This window comes from Capra hircus, chromosome 11, assembly GCF_001704415.2.
Source record: "Capra hircus breed San Clemente chromosome 11, ASM170441v1, whole genome shotgun sequence".
Taxonomy (NCBI): Eukaryota; Metazoa; Chordata; class Mammalia; order Artiodactyla; family Bovidae; genus Capra; species Capra hircus.
This window is the reverse complement of record NC_030818.1, coordinates 101864568-101883215: the sequence shown is the minus strand read 5'-3', so window position 1 is coordinate 101883215 and position 18648 is coordinate 101864568. Positions and strand designations below refer to the sequence as shown.

At 43.1% G+C, this 18648-nt stretch overlaps 1 protein-coding gene across 3 annotated transcripts in view; it reads left to right on the top strand.

Moving 5' to 3' along the window:
* The window catches only part of SETX (senataxin), an 84940-nt gene continuing 67969 nt past the window's right edge, over positions 1678-18648 (top strand). The window contains exons 1-3 of one of the 3 annotated variants that reach the window (XM_018056035.1): positions 1678-1789; positions 3805-3921; positions 11229-11412. In XM_018056035.1, the coding sequence (XP_017911524.1) occupies positions 11236-11412 (177 nt within the window). In that variant the 5' untranslated portion in view covers positions 1678-1789; positions 3805-3921; positions 11229-11235. Of the gene's footprint in view, positions 1790-2804; positions 2981-3804; positions 3922-11228; positions 11413-18648 lie in introns of those variants that run through there. The other 2 variants (XM_018056034.1, XM_018056036.1) reach the window with 2 other exon arrangements.

Sequence of the window (18648 nt, the reverse complement as noted above, 5' to 3'; positions counted from 1 at the left end):
TAGCGTCAATCATTACACTAGAAACTTTTATGTGCTCTAAATTTTTATAGATTGTATATGAAAAAAAGCTTGATAGAAAATTTTTTAAACTTGATAATCCTAAAAATTTGCACATTATCAAATGAAATATTAACTTGAAACTTTCATAAACTCAATAACATTTTATCAACCTTATTAGAAAAAAGACTGAATTATCTTTGTGTTCCCTGTGTAATAATCTTCAACCTCATTATTGAGGTTAAAGGGTATGAGGTCCAAATACACAACTTTTAGTGAATTGTTTGCAGCTTACATGTTTGTCTCAAAATTTTTAGTATCTGTGGGTTTTGTCCATTTCAAACATTTGCAGTTTGTGGCATTCATTTTACATAAACATTAAAGACACACCCTTCAAGTTGTCTAGACTTTGGGCTCTAACTCCTGAACACAGCTTGGATCAATGGGTCTCTGAGTGTAAAAAGCAAAGTTGTGGGAGACCACCTTCAGTCTAATTTTATAAAGTTTAAAAACATTCAAAACTTATTAATATAGTTACAGATTAAAGACAACCGTGGTAAAATGATAAGGAAATGCCTACAGTGGGCTCAGAGGCAGGATGACTTTATGACTTCAGTGGGCGGTAGGCACTTCTTGCCTTTCATGGGCACTTTTCTCCTTAAAAATACCCAAAATCGTATTTTAGGACTGTGTTGGTATAACGACAGATGGTAACTACTAATAGATTTTCCTCAACCTAAAATTTCACTTGTTTTCTGATTCTCCAAGAAGTTAAAACAGTTTCGTGTGTCCCTAGCCCAAGCTATAACGTGTAATGGAGAAGCCTTTCTGCTCAGCGTTCATTGTAATATTCCGTTTCTTACACCATGGTGAGTTTTAGCATTTTATACAACCATCCTTTCATGGCTAGTTTAATAACGTATCTCATGCATCGTGCAAGGATACAAATGAAAATGATTATCTCAGGCACATAGAAATTCAAGTGATTTTTACTATCTTGTTTCTCTTTCAAAAGTTTTTTTTTTTTTCAATAGCCAGCTGGATCCCTATTTTTCAGAAGTACTATTTTTTAAAGGATATACACACACAACTTATAGCACAATATATAATTCGTGACTTTCCTATTTAACCCCTGGATTTTACTTTGGCCAACACCGTCCAAGAGACAGAGGAAAACCGAGAAATGAGAATTAACGGTCACCGCCTTGGGCCTGGACGGTTAAAATTTCCATAACGGGCACAGGGCTTTCCGATAAGCCACGCCCCCTTCTGGAATGTTCACCAGCACCCTTCCCCCGCTTCACCCACTGCCCCTTCTCATTCTGCGGGTCGAGTTCTCCGGGGTAAGGTCGTCGGTGGCCCTCTTCTCCAGCTGTGCCCGCCTCGGCCTCTCTGCTTTGCTTCTCCGAACTGGGCCCGCCTCGGCCTCTGCTTTCCTTTAGAGCCTTGATCATAACTAATAATTATTACTTTTTTTCCTGTCATCTTCTCAGCTACTGGTGGCGCCTCGTCGTTGTTGTCGTCAGTCAGTAGTAGCGTCAAGAAAGAAAAGGGTAGGCTTTCCAGGGGTTGTACTGTTTTCCTCTGTATTTCTTCTCTTTGCAGTCTTTTTTTTTTTTTTTACTAAGTATATATCTGTTTCCCACGAATTACGTGTTGTTTACGCACTATTCTGTTTTAGGCCTTAAATCTAAAAAGAAAAAAAATTGCTTCGCAACTCATAACAGGTTCTGCTGAAACTCGTGAGGCGTCGAAGAGAGAAGAAACAGACCCAAACGGAAAAGGCAGGACGGTAGGCGTACAGGGGCCCCAGGGTGGGCCCGTCAGGCGCGGCTGCTGCCGGCACAAATCCTGGGCCAGGCCTGGGTCAACGTTAGGCCACGAGCTTGCCTCGGGGGCCTTGGGGGCCTCTGCCCCTCCCGCCCCTGCCCCCGCCCCCGCTCCCTGCCCCCCGCCCCCGCCCTCCTGCCCCTCCTGCCCCTCCTGCCCCCGCCCCCCCCCCTCCCTGCCCCTCCTGCCCCCGCCCCCCCTCCCTGCCCCTCCTGCCCCCGCCCCCCCTCCCTGCCCCTCCTGCCCCCGCCCCCCCTCCCTGCCCCTCCTGCCCCCGCCCCCCCTCCCTGCCCCTCCTGCCCCCGCCCCCCCTCCCTGCCCCTCCTGCCCCCGCCCCCCTCCCTGCCCCTCCTGCCCCCGCCCCCCCTCCCTGCCCCTCCTGCCCCCGCCCCCCTCCCTGCCCCTCCTGCCCCCGCCCCCCCTCCCTGCCCCTCCTGCCCCCGCCCCCCCTCCCTGCCCCTCCTGCCCCCGCCCCCGTCCCTGCCCCTCCTGCCCCCGCCCCCCGTCCCTGCCCCCGCCCCCGTCCCTGCCCCCGCCCCCCGTCCCTGCCCCTCCTGCCCCCGCCCCCGTCCCTCCCCCTCCTGCCCCCGCCCCCCGTCCCGCCCCCTCCTGCCCCCGCCCCCGTCCCGCCCCCTCCTACCCCCGCCCCCTCCCTGCCCCCGCCCCCTCCCTATCCCCTCCCTCCCCTTCTTTCCCCCTCCCTCCCCCTCCTACCCTCCTGCCCTCCTGCCCCTGCCCGCCTCCTTCCGCCTCCTGCCTCCTGCCCACCCCCCCCCCTCGCCCCGCAAGACACTCCTGATTGGCCAGGCCCTAGCCCGGAAGTGGCGCCACGCCGGGCTCCCGGGCTCCTGGCTGAGCCCCGGCGCACTTCCCCACGCCCCGCCCCTCGGTGGGGGCATCAAAACAAGAGAGTGGCGGCTGGGGCGGGCCTGCGGACGGCCGACGCCGCGCAGGGGGCGGGGCCTGAGCTCGCGGCGTCCGCTAGTTGGCTGACGGGGGAACTTGGGGTTGCGCGGCCGCGCTTCCGCCCTTGGCCGACTGTGGAGCCGAGGCATGGAGGCGGGTTAGCCCCCGGCGCGAGGCCGAGCAGGCGGTGAGGAGAACGGCGGGCTCGAGGCTGCAAGCCCGGCGGGCCCGAGTGCGCTCGCGGCTGGTGAGTGCCGGGCCGCGTGGAGTAACCGTCGCGGCGCGTGAGGCAGGGGCGGGTGGGGGAGGGGCGGCGCGAGCTTGGCCGCGTCCTTCGGAAGAGTTGAGGCGCGCGAAGCGGGAGCATCCCCGCCGCGGCCGCATCCCCGCCGCGGCCGCTGGACCGCCCTCCTGTGTCTCTCGCGCCCCGGGGCCTCGGGCATTGGGACCCCCGTCCTCACGTCGTTTACACTGCGGTCCCGTGTGAGCGATTCTGGGTCTGGGCACTGCGTAGTTTCGGTGGGACTGATTGGGGGGGGGTCTCGCTGTGGAAAGTCTCTGCCCTCTCGACGCCCCCTCCTTTCTCCTGATGGGGTCCGTGGCTTTGGAGAGAGTGCCACTCCCGAGTGGCCACCTGAGCCCTCCTGCCCCACCTGAAGGCGATGTATCGCTGACAGCCACAAGGGGCTTTGCCGCCTTCCCCACCTCCTAGGAGCGACAGTACCAAGAGCCTGAAGGAACCGTCACGAGGTTCGAGGTTCGAAGGATCGGTTTGCCATTTAAAGCGACAGAGATGAATTAGTTGCTGACGGTCCTAGGGCTGAACTCACATTTGCTAATTGGGGTTTTTTTTGACAAAGTGGCTCGCTGTCCCCTATGTGGGGACGAGGTCTCCTGTGAAACTAATCTCCCCTGTGGAGTCGGAATGGCAGTAGACCCACAGGCAAGTTGTTTATAATCTCTGAGCCCGAGCTTTTTCATCAAATGGTTACATTCCGCTCTGTAAGTATTGATGTGAAACTCAAATGAGAGTATATAAACCACTTCCTCAGTTTTGTTTTGCCTTTTCAGAAATGTTCTTTGCGGAGCCAGAGTCTGGGTGTATATGAATGCAGATCCTCACCCATTCCCAAATAAATCCAGGCATCTCAACTGAGAGGATCACTTCTCTGTAGGCCATCACCTCAGGTAATTTTTTTTTTTAAGATTTATGTATTTTTGACTGTGCTGGGTCTTAGTTGCTGTGGGCATTCTCTAGTTGTGGTGTGTGGGTTTCTCACTGAGGTGGCTTCTCTTGTGGAGCATGGTTTTTAGGGCAGAGTTGAGTAGTTGTCCCAGGGCATGTGCGATTTTCCTGGACCAGGGATGGAACCTATGGCTCCTGCATTGGCAGGTGATTTCTTAACCAGTGGACCACCAGGAACTACTCCAGGTAATTGTTAAATTAACATTTAAGGCATTTTTTTTCAGTCACTTAATATGTGCCCAGCACTGAAGTAAAGTATATACAAAACAGATCCTTGCCCACTGAAAAACTCAAAATTTTTGAGGATGGAGCATGTATGTGGGAAACATCTGATAGTAAGTACCTCAGCCTGACAAGGTGAATGTAGTGATAGAAACTGTAGAGTCCTGAGAAGAAAGTCAAAGAAACTGGAAAGGGAGGGGCTGAGTTAGACTACTAGCTCCCAGGCATGATGATGCTCAGAGATGAATTGCACATAAGTGAAGTGAAGTGAAGTCGCTCACTCGTGTCCGACTCTTTGCCACCCCGTGGACTGTAACCTACTAGGCTTCTCCGTCCATGGGATTCTCCAGGCAAGAATACTGGAGTGGGTTGCCATTTCCTTCTCCAGGGGAATTGCACATAAGTAGATCTCAAATCTGTCTTTTTATTGGACTTACTGCTGGAATTGTTTTAGATTGAACCTGAATTTTATCAGTGGTATCTCACCATCTGCTTTTTTCTTCCAAGTTCCTTTGGTGAGTCATGCGTATTCAGGTTTAAGATCCAGGTAGAGGTCTGCCAAGTTTCTTTGGTGAGTCATGTGTGTTCAGGTTTAAGATCCAGGTAGAGGTCTGAAGGGTAGGTGTTAAAGGCAGAAGAGCTCCCATAAATGAAGGTAATGCCAAATACAAGAAGGCGTTTTAGGAAGAGCAAATGACGGGGAAATGGCAAGAGATGATCCTGAAGCCAGCTCTTGCAGGGACTGTGTGGTGAGCTCAAAAGTTATTGCCCAGATGTAGAGGAGTCATTTGTGCTTTCAAAGTCCAGTTTTTGGTTTGGCCTTTGGCAATGTTTTGGGAAAGAATTGATGGTGGATCAAAGAAGCTTGGCTCAGTTCAGTTCAGTTGCTCAGTCGTGTCCGACTCTTTGTGACCCCATGAACTGTAGCATGCCAGGCCTCCCTGTCCATCGTTAACTCCTGGAGTCCACCCAAACCATGTCTGTTGAGTCGGTGATGCCATCCAACCATCTCATCCTCTGTCATCCCCTTCTCCTGCCCTCAATCTTTCCCAGCATCAGGGTTTTTTCAAATGAGTCAGCTTTTCACATCAGGTGGCCAAAGTATTGGGAGTTTCAGCTTCAACATCAGTCCTTTCAATGAACACCCAGGACTGATCTCCTTTAGGATCAAACAAGAGGCAGATCATTTATGTTTTCTTATGGAATCTAGGCAGATAGTGAAAATGTGTTAAGGTAGTGACAGTCTCACTGATGGTTAAGTGCAGATGTAATTAAGATGGTAGACACTGTGAAACTTGTAGAGATGGGTCTAAGGGAAGAGAGAATACAATTAACAGGTTACTGGTTTGAAAACTGCATGGTAATACCATGGATATAGAGAATACAGGACAGATCACAGATTTAAGGGAAGGACTTTGTTCTGTTCTGGTCCTGTTTACTCTGACGCACCAGTCAAGTGAGTAGAGATTTTCTATACAGTTGGATATTGGGTAGAGTTGGCCTTCCATATCTTCAGGTTTCACATATGTGAATAGAGAGAGCCAGCTGTGTTCTTTGTGCTGCACTGTTTTATGTGGGGCATTGAGTATCTGCAGATCCATGGTGGGGGTTTAGCTTCTAGAACCAATTGCTTGCAGGTACTGAGGGACAATTGTATATCTTTCTGGAATTTTAGGCTAGGCTATCATTATTGAGTAGCTGAAACATAGGTAAGCATTGCACTGAGTTTACATACATTTTTAGTCTTCGGGAAGCTTCAGTGTAAGTAGTAGTTAATGGGTTGAATTAAGTCACCTAGAAAGAGGATACTGAATGAAGAGGAGGATGGAACCCTGAGGACAAATCTTTGGACATTTTGATATTAGTAGATGGAAAAGGAACCAGATGGTTCTGGAGATTGGGTAGAGGAAGTGAAAGGAGAATTGTATCTTGGCTGTGGATTAAATGTTGGCATTTTCACATTCTGGAGTCCAGTAAAGAACCACCTGGATTTGATATTATAGAGATTATTAGGGACTTTTGTGAAAACATTCAGTGAAATGTAAGACAGAACCCAGAGTGCAAAGGAACCAAATTATTTTTTCAAGGGTTAGTTTCCTGGTGTGGAAACGTTCTCATTGGACTCAGTGCTTTCACTGCTGCAGCCTGGGTTCAGTCCCTTAGTTCAGTTTTGGGGAACTAAGATCCCACAAGCCACTTGACCCAGCTGAGGGGGGAAAAATAAAAATAAATGAAGACAATTGCAAAGAAGTTTTGCATAATTAAAATTTCCAAGAAGTGGGACTTCTGTGGTGGTCCAGTGGTTAGGACTCTGCCTTCTAATGCAGGGGCCACTGATTTGATACCTGGTGGGGGAGCTAGGTTCCCACATGCTGTGTGGTGCAGCCAATAAATAAAAAATTCCAAGAAGTTTTAGCTAGGACAGGTAGAAGAAGGTGATTGTTTTATGAAGTGTCTGGCCAGCTGTTACTGAGAAATAGCAGCCCTGGCTAAGTCAGTGGAAAGTAACAGTTACATCTCTGTTGAAGAATCCTTTGTGATCGTCAAATCAGCTCTCTCTCTAATGCACAGGAGCAGCTCTGATTTCTGCAGCTTGAGGATTCCCTGGACACCCGCATTTGTCAGTAATGGTTCCCAGCAGTAAAAACGCTGATGAAATTAACAAAACTGCCTTCCAGAAGAAGTGAGTTGTGCATAAACTTGCAAGGTTCATGGCCATCTACCAACAGTTTTCCCTTTAAAGAAAAATCACAATATACTTAACTATACCCTGTTCACATTTTTTGGGCTTAACTATCAGGCCAGTGATTTTGTTTTAAGGACATAGCAACACCCGTTTATGACCTTTTGAGAGGAGCTATGGAAATGGATACTTCTGTTGTTGATGGGCTCTATAGCACTGTTCTGTTTTCTGAATTCCATTCTTAACCTGTTGTATGGCAGTAACTTCCATCTGCTTAGAAAATTTATAGTTTTGCTTTCTGGAATGTGGAAGTAGGCTAGCTTTTGAATGAGTTGAATAAAAATCAAACTCCATAATTGTTTTTTCCTTTGGCAGCACATGTGGGATCTTACATGTGCCCCCTGCCTTGGAAGTGTGGAGTCTTAATCACTGGACTTCTGGAAAGGTCCCTCCATAATTTTCTTTTTTTTTTTTTAACCACTGTAGACACTTTATTTTATTTTATTTTTTTTAAATTTTAAAATCTTTAATTCTTACATGCGTTCCCAAACATGAACCCCCCCTCCCACCTCCCTCCCATAATTTTCTTAATAGAAGGTTTCTTTTGCTAACTAACCCTCAATATTTATTGGAAGGACTGATGCTGAAGCTGAAGCTCCGGTATTTTGGCCACCTGATGCGAAGAGCCAACTCATTGGAAAAGACTGATGCTGGGAAAGATTGAAGGCAAAAGGAGAAGGGGGTGGCAGAGGATGAGATGCTTAGATAGCATCACTGACTTGTGGACATGAGTCTGAGCAAACTCTGGGAGATAGTGAGGGACAGGAAAGACTGGCATGCTGTAGTCTGGACGGTTGCAAAGAGTCGGATAAGACTTAACGTCTGAACAGCTGTTAATAGTTAAAGTACACAGCATTTTATTTGTATTTCAGGACGTTCATTTCTTCAAAGTTTCAGTTGACTGTGTGCAAATCAAGCTTGAAGCAATTGATGTTTGAGAAATCTCCCCTAAGTTTTGTTTTCTGTTTCCACACCCTGTAGAAAGTGAAACTTAATAAATTAGATTTCATCAACAGGAAAATCCAGCTTGTGCAGACTTTCTGGTATTATAGTACAGTTTTTTAAGGTATAAGTTCTTTGAAATTTATATTCTGCAGAGACATGGTGACATAGTGTCCATTATTTTACTCAGTATTCCCTTGCTTGCAGCACCCTTAAAAAAAATGTTATTGAATTAGAAGTAGTGTCAAGAAGGCAATGACACCCCACTCCAGTACTCTTGCCTGGAAAATCCCATGGGCGGCAGAGCCTGGTAGGCTGCAGTCTATGGGGTGGCGAAGAATTGGACATGGCTGAGCGACTTCACTTTCACTTTTTACTTTCATGCATTGGAGAAGGAAATGGCAACCCATCCAGTACTCTTGTCTGGAGAGTCCCAGGGATGGGGGAGCCTGTTTGGCTTCCATCTATGGGATCGCACAGAGTCGGACACGACTGAAGTGACTTAGCAGCAGCAGCAGCAGCGTCAAGAAAGGGCAAGACTCTCCAGGCTAACTCACATATTTTTTGTTTTTCAGATGAGGACTGTGTAATTCGTGTTATCTTTGCTCTGCTTTTCAAGAAGCTCCTAAATTAGGACTTAGTGAAATTTTTTCTAAATCAGTTTTGATTTCTCTCTCTAAATCTCCTTTTAAAATGTTCTTTTCTGTATGTACTTTAATGTTGAAAGCTTCCCTGAATTCTTTTCAGAAGCATGAAAAAAAATGCAGCTAATATTTAATTTAAAAATTCAGTTCACAAGGCATGCATGTTTTTGATTATACAGAAGTTATAAGATTTGTCAAGATGTGATCGACCTCCCATTTATTCATTCTGAATTTTAGGGTGATACGCATTTAAAAATTTCACACATTGAAGTTTCTGTCCCCAAATAAGCAATGACTTGAATCATATTTCTTAACCTTTTGTCGTCGCTTCTCCCTCTCTGAAAGGAAGCTTTTTACGCATTTCTTTCCTATGAATTTCCCATAGATTTTAATAGCACCAATATATTACATACCTCTTTATATCTGTGCTTTATACATAAAAAGAGTGGGACTTTTTTTGTGTCCCACTAGTTTTCATCTCTTAAGAATGTTGTCCCTCTTGATGAGAATGAATGGTTTAAGTTGATCCAGTGAGGAAATGAATTTCATTGGGTTTACAGATGGGTTTGTAACTTTCCCGTTAGGCTGATACTTTACATTCATTAGATAGTTAAGATCAAGGTTTCAAGATCAAGTTTGTTGGGTAATTTCCTGGCCTAGTTCCCAATAAAACATAAAACATTTTCATAGTATAAAACACTTGGTTTGATTTTCCTTGGGTGTGGTTTTCTTTTTTGTCGTCAAAGACAGCTCATAGCTGTTTGGATAATGCCTTGTCTGATGTTTTTCTTGGGAATAGACTGGGGCTGTGGTTTGGGCGCAGCATATTGCAGAGTTGAAGTTCCTGCCTCATCATACTGTGTCTGGGGTTACCAACATGGCTTAGGACCAGTGATATTAACCTTGATGGATTGGTTAAGGTTTTGTTTGCCAGGCGTCTCTGCTGTATGTGTGATTTTCACTTTCCATTGAAAGTGTTTCACCAAGTCCAGCCTTGACTCAAGATTAAGCTCCACTTCCTGGAATAGGGAGTATCTATATTATTTGCAGTTCTTGTATAAGAAAAATTTGTCTCTTTCTCCACATTTGTTTATTCATTTGTATCAGTATGGGTTCATGTATATTTGTACTGTGGCTTATAATCCAATAGTGTGCTATTTTGTTAATCAAAATTCTTTCAGCTTTGGCCACAGGGATCCCTTTCAAGTTGGTGGCTAATATGTCCCTTTGACATGCCCCCATCCATCTGTGTTTTGAGCACTTTATTTCTGTTGCTGCAAGATGCCCCAGACTCACTTATATTTTCCCTGCCCCAGCCTTTTGTTTCAGTGCAAAACATGTGCTTTCTGTTTAGCCATAGTATATTGCTTACTGACAGTGAACTTTCTCTTTGCTTTTATATGCATTTAGTGGCATCTTAGCCTGCTTTTATTACACCTCATTAGAATTGGAGATCTCTTTGGATTTGGCTTCCACCCTGTTTGCTAATCCTCTGCTTCATGCCATCTGTAGTTCTGATAAACTTGACTTTGTTTTCCTTCAAGCCTTTGACATATTTGGTTCTTGGGATTTCCTCTTGTTTCCAGGTACCATCTTGCTACTTTGTTCTCTTTGAGACTGCTAGGATTTGGGAAATTAATTTTATCTTAACTCTTTTTACTTGAGTTTGGATGGGGGAGGCTTTGATGGTATTATACAATTCAAAATTGGAAACTCTGAAAGACTCAGTAGTATGAAAGTATGAAATTCAGTAGTAGTAGGCTTGTAGCTGTTGTATTTGTAGCCATTATGGTTTATACTAAATTGATGAGCAGTGAGTTATGGGCAGCAATTTATACACACATGTGCAAATTCATATATGTTCTTTCTAACCAATGGAAAAAATTCTCTGTATGAAGTTTTGTTATTGGTGTGGACTAATATTTATGGGTTTTTTTAGGCTTCCAGGGATTTCTGGAAGATTCCCTCAGAGAATGTAAAAGGTTTCCTGAGCTTTTCAGTTAACTCCAGTACATGATTTAGAATACTCCCAAGTCTATTTATTTTTGGCTGTGCTGGGTCTCAGTTGCTGCATGGGCTTTTCTCTAGTTGTGGTGAGTAGGGGCTATTCTTCATTGCAGTGCTCAAGCTTCTCATTGTGATGTGTTCTCTTGTTGCAGAGTATGGGTTGTAGGGCACTCGGGCACAGTAGTTGTGGCTCCCAGGTTCTAGAGCACAGGCTCAATAGTTGTGGTACACGGGCTTAATTGCTCCAAGGCATGTGGAATCTTGGACCAAGGATCGAACCTCTGTCTTCTTCATTGGCAGGTGGATTCTACACCATTGAACCACCAGGGAAGCCCTCCAAAGTCTGTACTTTGAGAACATTGATGATTCTGTTTCTGTATATTTTCCATTGGTACTGAGTAGTTTGGAGCCTTCTTTATAGCACAGCTGTATGTCACCTTATGATGTTTGTTACTAACTGCTTTCATTGCATTATTTTTCATATGTCACAGATAAGTTTTTACAAGTAGTCTCAGATTGAGTTTAGCCAGGGATTGGTAAGCTGGCCAGCAGAATGTTCTGGATGTGATGGAGGCACATTTAAGTTGAAGACAGGATCATTAGTAGGAAATGTACCCATTCTCCACCAGAATAGTCCTGAAGTGTTATGTGATGTTTTCCTTTAATCTTTCAATGTCTTTTCTGAGTACAGGTGCAGAATGAGTACATGTTGTTGGTGTACCCCAGGGGGTACTTCCACCACTGACTTCCTGCAACGCTATGCATCCAAGACCCGCTCCAGTGAATTTCAGACAGCTGATGAAGACCTCTGCTACTGCTTGGAGTGTGTGGCTGAATACCACAAAGCAAGGGACGAATTGCCGTTCTTACATGAGGTAATTTAGATGAGATGGGTGGTTTGCCGTTCTTACATGAGGTAATTTAGATGAGATGGGCAGTTTTTCCGAGCTTGATAACTAGGAAGGGGATACATTTGAACTGTATTGGAAGCATTCAAGGAGCTTGACAGTATGATTTAAACTGTGAAGGTTAAAATACTGCTAGTACCTAACTCATTACCTGTAGAGAGTGGGTGCTGAGTAATTGCTTATTGTCTAATGAAATTGAATTGACACATAAGGCAGAATTTTATAATTCTCCTTTTATAGTCATTTTATGTAAAGCAGTTTTATGAAATGATGTATGGGTTTTTTTTTTGCTTCCATGTTTTTATGTCATTGTGTTTGACGGTGTTACAGGCAGGTGTTTGAATGGCCAATAGTTATTTTTTTTTCTCTTTTCATTTTTTAAAAACAGTTTAAATTATTTCTTTTAATTGGAGGCTAATTACTTTACACTATTGTGGCTTTTGCCATACATTGACATGAGTCAGCCACAGGTGTACATGTGTCCCCCCATCCTGAACCCCCTTCCTATCTTCCTTGCCACGCCATCCTTCTGGGTTGTCCCAGAGCACTGGCTTTGAGTGCCCGTTAACACTGGTGATCTGTTTTACACATGGTAATATACATGCTTCGATGCTATTCTCTCAAATCATCCCACCCTCGCCGCCTTCCACGTAGTCCAAAAGTTTGTTCTTTACATCTGTGTCTCTTGCTATCTTGCGTATAGTGTCATTGTTACTGTCTTTTCTAAATTCCATATATATGCGTTGATATACTGTATTGTATTGGTGTTTCTCTTTCTGACTTACTTCACTCTGTATGATAGGCTCCAGTTATATCTACCTCATTAGAACTGACTCAAACGTGTTCTTTTTTATAGCTGAATAATATTCCATTGTGTATATGTACCAAAACTTCCTTATCCCTTTGTCTGCGATGGACATCTAGGTCCCATGTCCTAGCTGTTGTCACTGCAGTGCTGCAGTGAACATTGGGATACATGTGTCTCTTTCAATTCTGGTTTCCTCAGTGTCCCCAGCAGCAGGATTGCTGGGTCGTATGGTAGTTTTATTTCTATTTTTTTAAGGAATTGCCACATGGTTCTCCATAGTGACTATGCCAATTTGCATTCCCACCAACAATGTAAGAGGGTTCCCTTTTTTCCATACACTCTCCAACATTTATTGTTTGTAGACTTTTTGATGGCAGCCATTCTGACTGGCGTGAGATGGTACCTCATTGTGGTTTTGATTTGAATTTTTCTGATAATGAGTGATGTTGAGCATCTTTTCATGTGTTTGTTAGCCGTCTATATATCTTCTTTGGGGAAATGTCTGTTTAGTTTTTTGGCCCACGTTTGATTGGGTCGTTTAGTTTTCCGGTATTGAGCTGCTTATATATTTTGGAGATTAATTTTTTGTTTTCTTTGCTGTTATTTTCTCCTATTCTGAAGGCTGCCTTTTCACCTTGCTTATAGTTTCCTTTGTTGTGCAAAGCTTTTAGGTTTAATTAGGTCCCATTTGTTTATTTTTGTTTTTATTTCCATTACTCTGGGAGGTGGAGTAATAGAGGATCTTGCTGTGATTTATGTCAAACAGTGTTCTACCTGTGTTTTCCTCTAAGAGTTACTTAGTTTTTGGTCTTACATTTATATCTTTAATCCATTTTGAGTTTATTTTTGTGTATGGTGTTAGAAAATGTACTAGTTTCAATCTTTTACAGATGGTTGACCAGTTTTCCCAGCACCACTTGTTAAAGAGATTGTCTTTTCTCCATTGTATATTTTTGCCTCCTTTGTCAAAGATAAGGTGTCCATAGGTGTGTGGGTTTATCTCTGTCTGGGCTTTCTATTTTGTTCCATTGATCTGTATTTGTGTCAGTACCATACTGTCTTGATGACTAGCTTTGTAGTATAGTCTGAAGTCAGGCAGGTTGATTCCTCCGGGTCCATTTTTCTTTTTCAAGATTGCTTTGGCTATTCAAGGTCTTTTTGTATTTCCATACAAATTTTGAAATTATTGGTTCTAGTTCTGTGAAAAAATACTGTTGGTATCTTGATAGGGATTACATTGACTCTATAGATTGTTTTGGGTAGTATACTCATTTTCATTATATTGATTCTTCCACATCATGAACATGGTATATTTCTCCATCTATTTGTGTCATCTTTGATTTTTTTCATCAGTGTTTTATAGTTTTCTATATAAAAGTCTTATTTCTTTAGGTAAATTTATTCCTAAGTATTTTATTCTTTTTGTTGCAGTGGTGAATGGGATTGTTTCCTTAATTTCTCTTTCTGTTTTCTGATTGTTGGTGTATAGGAATGCATGGGATTCTTGTGTATTAATTTTATATCCTGCACCTTTACTATATTCATTGATTAGCTCTAGTAATTTTCTGGTTGTGTCTTTAGGGTTTTCTATGTAGAGGATCATGTCATCTGCAAACTGAGAGTTTTACTTCTTTTCCAATCTGGATTCCCTTTATTTCTTTTTCTTCTCTGATTAGTGTCGCTAGGACTTTGAAAACTACGTTGAATAGTAGTGGTGAGAGTGGGCTTTCTTGTCTTTTTCCTGATTTTAGAGGAAATGCTTTCAGTTTTTCACCATTGAGGATACTGTTTGCTGTGGGTTTGTCATATATGGCTTTTACGTTGAGGTATGTTCCTGCTATGCCTGCTTTCTGGAGTTTTTATTATTAATGGATGTTGAATTTCGTAAAAGGCTTTCTCTGCATCTGTTGAGATAATCATATGGTTTTTATCTTTCAGTTTGTTAATATATGGTATATCACATTGATGGATTTGTGAGTATTGAATAGTCCTTGCATCCCTGGGATAAAGCCCCCTTGGTCATGATGTATGATCTTTTTAATATGTTGTTGGATTCTGTTTGCTAGAATTTTGTTGAGGACATTTGCATCTATGTTCATCAGTGATACTGGGCTGTAGTATTCTTTTTTTGTGGCACCTTTGTCTGATTTTGTTATTTGGGTGATGCCAAATTCAGACTTAAACTGAAGAAAGTAGGGAAAACCACTAGACCATTCATGTATGACCTAAATCAAATCCCTTATGATTATACAGTGGAAGTGAGAAATAGATTTAAGGGACTAGATCTGATAGAGTGCCTGATGAACTATGGATGGAGGTTCGTGACATTGTACAGGAGACAGGGATCAAGGCCATCCCCATGGAAAAGAAATGCAAAAAGGCAAAATGGCTGTCTGGAGAGGCCTTACAAGTAGCTGTGAAAAGAAGTGAAAAACAGAGGAGAAAAGGAAAGATACAAGCATCTGAATGCAGAGTTCCAAAAAATAGCAAGGAGAGATAAGAAAGCCTTCTTCAGTGATGAATGCAAAGAAGTAGAGGAAAACAACAGAATGGGAAAGACTAGAGATCTCTTCAAGAAAATTTGAGATACCGAGGGAACATTTCATGCAAAGATGGGCTCAATAAAGGACAGAAATGGTATAGACCTAACAGAAGCAGAAGATGTTAAGAAGAAGTGGCAAGAATACACAGAAGAACTGTACAAAAAAGATCTTCAAGACCCGGAAAATCACGATGGTGTGATCACTCACCTAGAGCCAGACATCCTGGAATGTGATGTCAAGTGGGCCTTAGAAAGCATCACTACGAACAAAACTAGTGGAAGTGATGGAATTCCAGTTGAGCTATTTCAAATCCTGAAAGCTGATGCTGTGAAAGTGCTGCACTCAATATGCCAGCAAATTTGGAAAACTCAGCAGTGGCCACAGGACTGGAAAAGGTCAGTTTTCATTCCAATCCCAAAGAAAGGCAATGCTAAAGAATGCTCAAACTACCGCACAATGGCACTCATCTCACATGCTAGTAAAGTAGTGCTCAAAATTCTCCAAGCCAGGCTTCAGCAGTACGTGAACCGTGAACGTCCAGATGTTCAAGCTGGTTTTAGAAAAGGCAGAGGAACTAGAGATTAAATTGCCAACATCCGCAGGATCATGGAGAAAGGAAGAGAGTTCCAGAAAAACATCTATTTCTGTTTTATTGACTATGCCAAAGCCTTTGGCTATGTGGATCGCAATACACTGTGGAAAATTCTTCAAGAGATGGGAATACCAGATCACTTGATCTGCCTCTTGAGAAACCTGTATGCAGGTCAGGAAGCAACAGTTAGAACTGGACATGGAACAACAAACAGACTAGTTCCAAATAGGAAAAGGAATACGTCAAGGCTGTATATTGTCACCCTGCTTATTTAACTTATATGCAGAAAACGCTGGGCTGGAAGAAGCACAAGCTGGAATCAAGATTGCTGGGAGAAATATCAAGAACCTCAGATATGCAGATGACTCCACCCTTACGGCAGAAAGTGAAGAACTAAAAAGCCTCTTGATGAAAGTGAAACACTAGTGTGAAAAAGTTGGCTCAAAGCTTAGCATTCAGAAAACAAAGATCGTGGCATCTGGTCCCATCACTTCATGGGAAATAGATGGGGAAACAGTGGAAACAGTGTCAGACTTTCTTTTTTGGGGGCTCCAAAATAACTGCAGATGGTGATTGCAGCCATGAAATTAAAAGATGCTTACTCCTTGGAAGAAAAGTTATGACCAACCTAGATGGTACATTCAAAAGCAGAGACATTACTTTGCCAACAAAGGTCCATCTAGTCAAGGCTATGGTTTTTCCAGTGGTCCTATATGGATGTGAGAGTTGGACGGTGAAGAAAGCGGAGCGCCGAAGAATTGATGCTTTTGAAGTGTGGTGTTGGAGCAGACTCTTAAGAGTCCCTTTGTCTGCGAGGAGATCCAACCAGTCCATCCTAAAGGAGATCAGTCCTGGGTGTTCATTGGAAGGACTGATACTAAAGCTGAAACTCCAGTACTTTGGCCACCTCATACGAAGAGTTGACTCATTGGAAAAGACTCTGATGCTGGGAGGGAGGAGGAGAAGGGGACGACAGAGGATGAGATGGCTGGATGGCATCACCAACTTGATGGACATGAGTTTGAGTGAACTTCGGGAGTTGGCTTTGGACAGGGAGGCCTGGTGTGCTGCAATTCATTGGATCTCAAAGAGTCGGACACAACTGAGCGACTGAACTGAACTGATAGAATGATTTTGAGAGTTTACCCTCATCTCTGCAATTTTCTGGAAGAGTTTGAATGGGATGGGTGTTAGCACTTCTCTAAATTTTTGCTAAAATTTATCTGGGGTGGGGGGGGGGAATTTACCTGTGAAGCCAGGTTCTGCACTTTGGTATGTTGGAAGATTTTTTATTGCAGTTTTGATTTCTGTGCCTGTGATTGGTCTGTTAAGCTTTTCTGTTTCTTCCTGCTTCAGTTTTGGAAGGTTATAATTTTCTAATAATTTGTCCATTTCTTCCAAGTTGTTCATTTTATTGGTATATAATTGCTTATAGCAGTCTGTTAGATATTTTGTATTTCTGTGTTGTCTGTTGTGACTTCACCATTTTCATTTCTAATTTTATGGAATTGATTCTTTTTTTTCCTTGATGAGTCTGGCTAAAGGTTTGTCTGTTTTATTTATCTTCTCAAAAAACCAGCTTTTACTTTTATTGATTTTTGCTATAGTCTCCTTCGTTTCTTTTTCACTTTATTTCTGCTCTGATTTTCATGATTTCTTTCCTTCTACTAACTTCAGGATCCTTTTCACTTTTTCTAGTTGCTTTAGGTGTAAGTTAGGTTGTTTACTTGACGTTCCTCTTGTTTCTTGAGGTAGGCTTGTATTGCTTTGAGCCTCCCTCTTAGCACTGCTTTTATTGAACCCCATAGATTTTGGAAAATTATTGCAAATTTTAGATTTAAATGAAGAAAGTAGGGAAAACCACTGGACCATTCATGTCTGACCTAAATCAAATCCCTTGTGATTATACGGTGGAAGTGACAAATAGATTTAAGGGATTAAATGTGATAGAATGCCTGAAGAACTATGGATGGAAGTTCGTAACATTGTACAGGAGGCAGTGATTAAGACCATCTCCAAGAAAAAGAAATGCAAAAAGGCAAAATGGTAGTCTGAGAAGGCCTTAACAAATATCTGTGAAAAGAGAAGCTGAAGGCAAAGGAGAAAGGAAAGATATACCCATTTGAATGCAGAGTTCAAAGAAGGGCAAGGAGAGACGAGAGCCTTCCTCAGTGATCAATGCAAAGAAATAGAGGAAAACAATAGAATGGGAAAGAGTAGAGGTCTCAAGAAAATTAGAGCTACCAAGGGAACATTTCATGCAAAGATGGGCACAATAAAGGACAGAAATGGTATGGACCTAACAGAAGCAGAAGATATTAAGATGAAGTGGCAAGAATACACAGAAGAACTTTACAAAAAAGATATTCATGACTCAGATAACTACAATGGTGTGATCACTCACCTAGAGCCAGACATCCTGGAATGCGAAGTCAAGTGGGCCTTAGGAAGCCTCACTACAAACAAAGCTAGTGGAGGTGATGGAATTCCAGTTGAGCTGTCTCAAATCCTAAAAGATGATGCTGTGAAAGTGCTGCACTCAATATGCCAGCAAATTTGGAAAACTCAGTAGTGGCCACATAACAGGCAAAGGTAAGTTTTCATTCCAATGCCAAAGAAAGGCAGTGCCAAAAAATGTTCAAACTACCACATAGTTGCACTCATCTCACATGCTAGCAAAGTAATGCTCAAAATTCTCCAAGCCAGGCTTCAACAGTACATGAACTGTGAACTTCCAGATGTTCAAGCTGGCTTCAGAAAAGGCAGAGGAACCAGAGATCAAATTGCCAACATCTGTTGGATTATCGAAAAAGCAAGAGAGTTCCAGAAAAACATCTATTTCTGCTTTATTGACTATTCCAAAGCCTTTGACTGTGGATCACACAAACTGGAATATTCTTTGAGATGAAAATACCAGACCACCTGACCTGACTCCTGAGAAATATGTGTGCAAGTCAGAAAGCAACAGAACTGGACATGGCACCACAGGCTGGTTCCAAATCAGGAAAGGAGTACATCAAGGCTGTATACTGTCACCCTTCTTACTTAACTTGCAGAGTACATTATGCGAAATGCCAGGCTGGATGAAGTACAAGCTGGAATCAAGGTTGCTGGGAGAAATATCAATAACCTCAGATACGCAGATGACACCACCCTTATTGCAGAAAGTGGAGAACTAAAGAGCCTCTCGATGAAAGTGAAAGGAGAGTGAAAATGCTAGTTTAAAAGTCAACATTCAGAAAACGAAGATCATGGCATCC